At 32.3% G+C, this 4,141-nt stretch overlaps 2 protein-coding genes across 3 annotated transcripts in view; one reads left to right on the forward strand and one right to left on the reverse strand.

Moving 5' to 3' along the window:
• Nucleotides 1–50: 50 nt before the first annotated feature.
• LOC109585710 (uncharacterized) lies at nt 51–1,393 on the reverse strand. The gene is made up of 3 exons (XM_020001837.1): nt 1,351–1,393; nt 375–604; nt 51–233 (listed from the first exon to the last, which is right to left on the reverse strand). The coding sequence occupies exons 1-3, from the start codon at nt 1,388–1,390 to the stop codon at nt 123–125; spliced, it is 381 nt and encodes a 126-aa protein (XP_019857396.1). The 5' UTR covers nt 1,391–1,393; the 3' UTR covers nt 51–122.
• Nucleotides 1,390–4,141, forward strand: part of LOC100632553 (PCI domain-containing protein 2-like) — a 6,833-nt gene continuing 4,081 nt past the window's right edge. The window contains exons 1-11 of one of the 2 annotated variants that reach the window (XM_020001835.1): nt 1,390–1,865; nt 1,911–1,952; nt 2,026–2,061; nt 2,115–2,185; nt 2,230–2,295; nt 2,472–2,513; nt 2,639–2,693; nt 2,741–2,856; nt 2,922–2,997; nt 3,049–3,143; nt 3,571–3,617. In XM_020001835.1, the coding sequence (XP_019857394.1) occupies nt 1,752–1,865; nt 1,911–1,952; nt 2,026–2,061; nt 2,115–2,185; nt 2,230–2,295; nt 2,472–2,513; nt 2,639–2,693; nt 2,741–2,856; nt 2,922–2,997; nt 3,049–3,143; nt 3,571–3,617 (760 nt within the window). In that variant the 5' untranslated portion in view covers nt 1,390–1,751. The remainder of the gene's footprint in view (nt 1,866–1,910; nt 1,953–2,025; nt 2,062–2,114; nt 2,186–2,229; nt 2,296–2,471; nt 2,514–2,638; nt 2,694–2,740; nt 2,857–2,921; nt 2,998–3,048; nt 3,144–3,570; nt 3,618–4,141) is intronic. The other variant, XM_020001836.1, reaches the window with a different exon arrangement.

The following is a 4,141-nucleotide window of genomic DNA, read 5'->3' on the forward strand; positions in this document are numbered from 1 at the left end:
TATGTTCATAAAAATATTAAAAATAAAAAAGCAGATCTATATACCTGGTGATACAAAAATACTGTTAAAATAATAATTAATGAAGCAGCTATAATAATAAACTGGGCAGATTTAATGTAAAGTTAAAAGAATGTCTGATCATCATCTTCAGTAACATGCTTTGCTTTAACTCTCATGACAGAACCAGCACAATATTGACCACAGACATCTATTTTACCATTATCAACCCTAACCTAACAAAATAGTATGTATGGAATAGAACCTCTTAACAGAAATTCAAATTAAGCTGACTCTCTCAGTACATCAATAAATCACTCCATGGTAAAGGACTGCATGTACTATAGCTATTATACTGCATGAACGATGTAACTTACTCTTATACAATAATCGATTTCTCCTTTCTTTATATAGTACAAAGGAGTGAAGGTAGTGAAGTTAGTCTTGAGCTTCTGTTCAGCCTCTTTCTTCATCTTTTCAGCAATGTTTAAAACTTCAGGAGTAACAGTCATTGGATCAAGACCCTCTTCTGGTGCATCAGGAAGAGAGTTTAGTGCACAGCCTGTCTCCGCTATGCCCCCACTATAGCGTTTTAACAACCAAAGTGCTGGCACAAAGAATGTAAAAAAGAAAGGTCACAATATATTAAATGATTGCCGGATTTTATGCACATTATATGTTGGGGCCTATTACACTTGAATGCAACAAATAATTCCTGTCAAGCTTTAATTGGTTCATCAGCTGTGAATTCTATTATTGAACTCTAGGATAGCTAATGATGGCCTGGCATAAATACTACAAGGGTGAGCCTTTGTTGCAACTGACACAGGGTATGATACCATATAGTGGGAAATTTTTGTGGCCCAAAATTTGTGTGGATTTTGTGTTTTTTTTTAAATTCAAGAAAATAAAATCCACGAAAATCAATTTAATACATTTCAAGATGGCTAAAAAGTAGAAACCACATAAAGCCACAAAATTAATATTTAGACAAATCCATGAAAATTTCTCATTATACAGTAGCAGAGATACACTGGTGGATAAGCACTATATTTGTAAAAATGCAAGTGACATTGGACTTGTGACATTGACATTTTTTACTTTTTTGGGGCCCACTATGTAACTACACAAATCAAATTTCCTGTCATTTCAGGTTCAGTTCAGTTCAAGGTTCAGTACAAGGTTCAGTATAGCAGATAGGTATTCATTATCACTGGTGGATAAAATAACTTATCATAAAGTAAACCTATTAGCTATATACTGTACATGTAAAACGTTTGTGACCAATGTAGTGACATTGGATTGGTGAAATGACATTTTTCAGGTAAGGAACATTTTATTAAATTAACTTACACTCTTCTTTTAACTTTTCAGCTGCAGCATTCTCATTCATAGATTTAAGAGCATCTAGCAGTGAGCCAAAAGTAGCTCCTCCTTTACTGTCAACATCATCAGCTCTGGACAACCACTCGAAGAGGCATTCAGTTAAACAATCATCTGTTGTGTCATAGACTTTTTTAATGTCGTCGAGTGTGTCCTTGTGTAATCCTAGTGTCAGTCCAAGCTCGTGCCATCTCTCTTGAGGGAAACCTCATACTTCCAAAAGACAAACAACATTTGACACTTCATCTATTCATACAAAATAAAACGTATTGTATAAATAGTGAATGAATATTACTGACCAGGTGTCCACTGATAAGAGTAGAGAGGATTTTTAGGTGCCATAGCAGATTAGCCTAACTATAGAAGAAAGGATGTCAGTTGAGAAGATACCAGTTGGTTGTAATGCAAATAAAAAGGGAGGGGCTCAGTTTAGGGAGTCATATTTAACCCTCAATATGGCAGCTTTGGATCAATTCCTGATGCATGTAATGTTCTTTAATTTCTATTTTGTGTATTTATTTACTAACCAGGTTGATAGGTCTATTAAAGAATGTGATGGTGAACTATTATCAGTTAGTAGTATATTTATACTTTATTGTTCTCATCTCTCTCTTCCTATCCTTTCTTTCATTTTCTCTCTCGTAGGAGCTTGTAGCTTTAAAAGACTCTCATGTATTTAATGTAAGTAATGTAATACATGTTTATTAATGTATTATTAATTAATTGAGTAATAGGGAGATGCTGAGTCAGCATGTCAGGTTATTTTAGACTCTCCTTATGATGAAATGTTAGCAGCTCACATAAGGTATAATTAATTAATTAATATTTATTATTATTATTATTAATTAGGTGTGTTCATTCATTAGCTAATGGACATTTTGATGAAGCATTTGCTTGTCAAACATTAGTAGTACAGTATCCATCATAAAGTACATATAATGTACATGTAACTGTATCTCAAATGATAGTTATATACATGTATGGGTACATGTAATTGTACATGTATTGCAGTACATAGTGTACTGTGTGTATTACATGGAAATTGCTATGTTTGTTTAAAATGATTTGTTTTTTTCCTTAATTTTTGTAAGATCATTTTGTAAAGGATTCCAGGCACAGAAAGAAGAAAATTGGTACATTTTTACTATTAATGTTGTTGTTATTATTATTATTATTATTTATTATTATTATTATTATTATTATTATTATTATTATTATTATTATTATTATTATTATTATTATTATTATTATTATTTAGGGGTCTGCCAGTTCTTCAACAAGTTGTTCTTGATTTAAGAAGAATCGCTTTAAAAGTAAAAACACAATAGTAATAACTCTAACCTCATACATTAATTGGTAGGCGGAGTCTGTTGCTAAGGAGCGAGTTGGTGTTGTCAAGGGAAAGAAAGAAGGTGAGATATTGGAAAGAGCTGCCGAACAAATCATGAGCTGTTTTCGTGTCTGTGTCTCTGACAGGTAACAATTATTAATTAATTTATTTATTTATTTGTTTATTTATTTATTTATTTGTTTATTAATAGTCGTACTTCACTTGATAATACTAAGAGATGGGGTACTCTTGGAATCGTTAATCAATTATTTAAAATTTATTTTAAGGTCAGTCCTCACGTCGTTACTATTTTTAGACTCCACCGTTACTATTAATAGCTCAATAAGCTCCCATTGTGTAAGCCTCTTATAAGAGCAATAGATAGTTCTGATATCAGAGATGAGTTCAGTATCAGTCACAGGGTAACATACAAGTAAGTGGATAAGAGAGAAGTTAAAGTCTTACCGTAGGGTGCTCTTTTTTTAAGGGCTGTATATTACGTGAATTTAATTAATTTTTCCTGAAAATGCGAATATTTTGACCTTGGACAATTGATTATAATTACAAGGGGGCGTGTCGAAAAATTCTTCATGTTACATGTGGGCACTTTTAAAGTAAAGATGGAGTTTTAGGACTCATTTTAAAACTATTTTCAAAGAATAGACTTGATGTTTTTTTGTTTTTTTTAACTCTGCTGGTCCTTTGTCAAATCATGTAGCTCAGGGACCAGTTGTATTTATTAGTTAACAAGGATGACAGGAAGTCATGATGTGTAATATTTACTTAAAGGGAACTCAAAATTTATAGCCCTCGAAAAAAGAGAGCCCTGCAGTATTATGAATTTATGTATTATTTTTTAGATATTTTGTTGGGAGGAAGGCAATGTTTGATAGTGAATATAGAGCAGGTAAGTACTGTATATAGTAATGGAGTCATTGATTAATATTCATTGTGTATTTGAAAAAGTTGGTGGCACAAAAATGTAGTCATTTTTTATTTAGGCCACGTTTACACAGCAACGAAAACGATGCAATCCGTATAGTTTTGTGCCTGTTTTATGCTTCTGTTTACACAGAAAGGAATGAAAACGTGATAGAATCTTGATAGAACTCTATGGAAACGAAAACGGTGTTCAAAATGGATACTTTAAAAACGATGCGTTTTGCGTTGCTGTGTAAATGTAGCCTAAGAAACAGATTTAGTATTAGCAATGATTAGATTTGGTGTTTGCTGACTCTAATTGTCCAGTTATTTTAATGTCCTCTAAGCCTTCCATACACTAGGCAACATGTAACTAACAACATTTATGGTTACTTTGAACTTGTAATCAAGGTGTTGGTAAAAATAGAAATGAGTTCTATTTTTAGTAACAAGCTGCTCAAAAGATCAAACTAACTACAAATGATCTACTCTTGGTAGCAGTAATATCTC

This window comes from Amphimedon queenslandica, unplaced genomic scaffold (assembly GCF_000090795.2).
Source record: "Amphimedon queenslandica unplaced genomic scaffold, v1.1 AMPQUscaffold_13020, whole genome shotgun sequence".
NCBI lineage: Eukaryota > Metazoa > Porifera > Demospongiae > Haplosclerida > Niphatidae > Amphimedon > Amphimedon queenslandica.

Bases quoted from the DNA above. Each gene is read 5' to 3' on its own strand.
- LOC109585710 (XM_020001837.1), bottom strand. From the start codon at position 1,390: ATGAATGAGAATGCTGCAGCTGAAAAGTTAAAAGAAGAGT. The intron at 605-1,350 runs GTAAGTTAATTT...TCTTTGTGCCAG, and splicing joins TGAAAAGTTAAAAGAAGAGT to CACTTTGGTTGTTAAAACGC. The intron at 234-374 runs GTAAGTTACATC...CTATTTTGTTAG, and splicing joins AAATCGATTATTGTATAAGA to GTTAGGGTTGATAATGGTAA.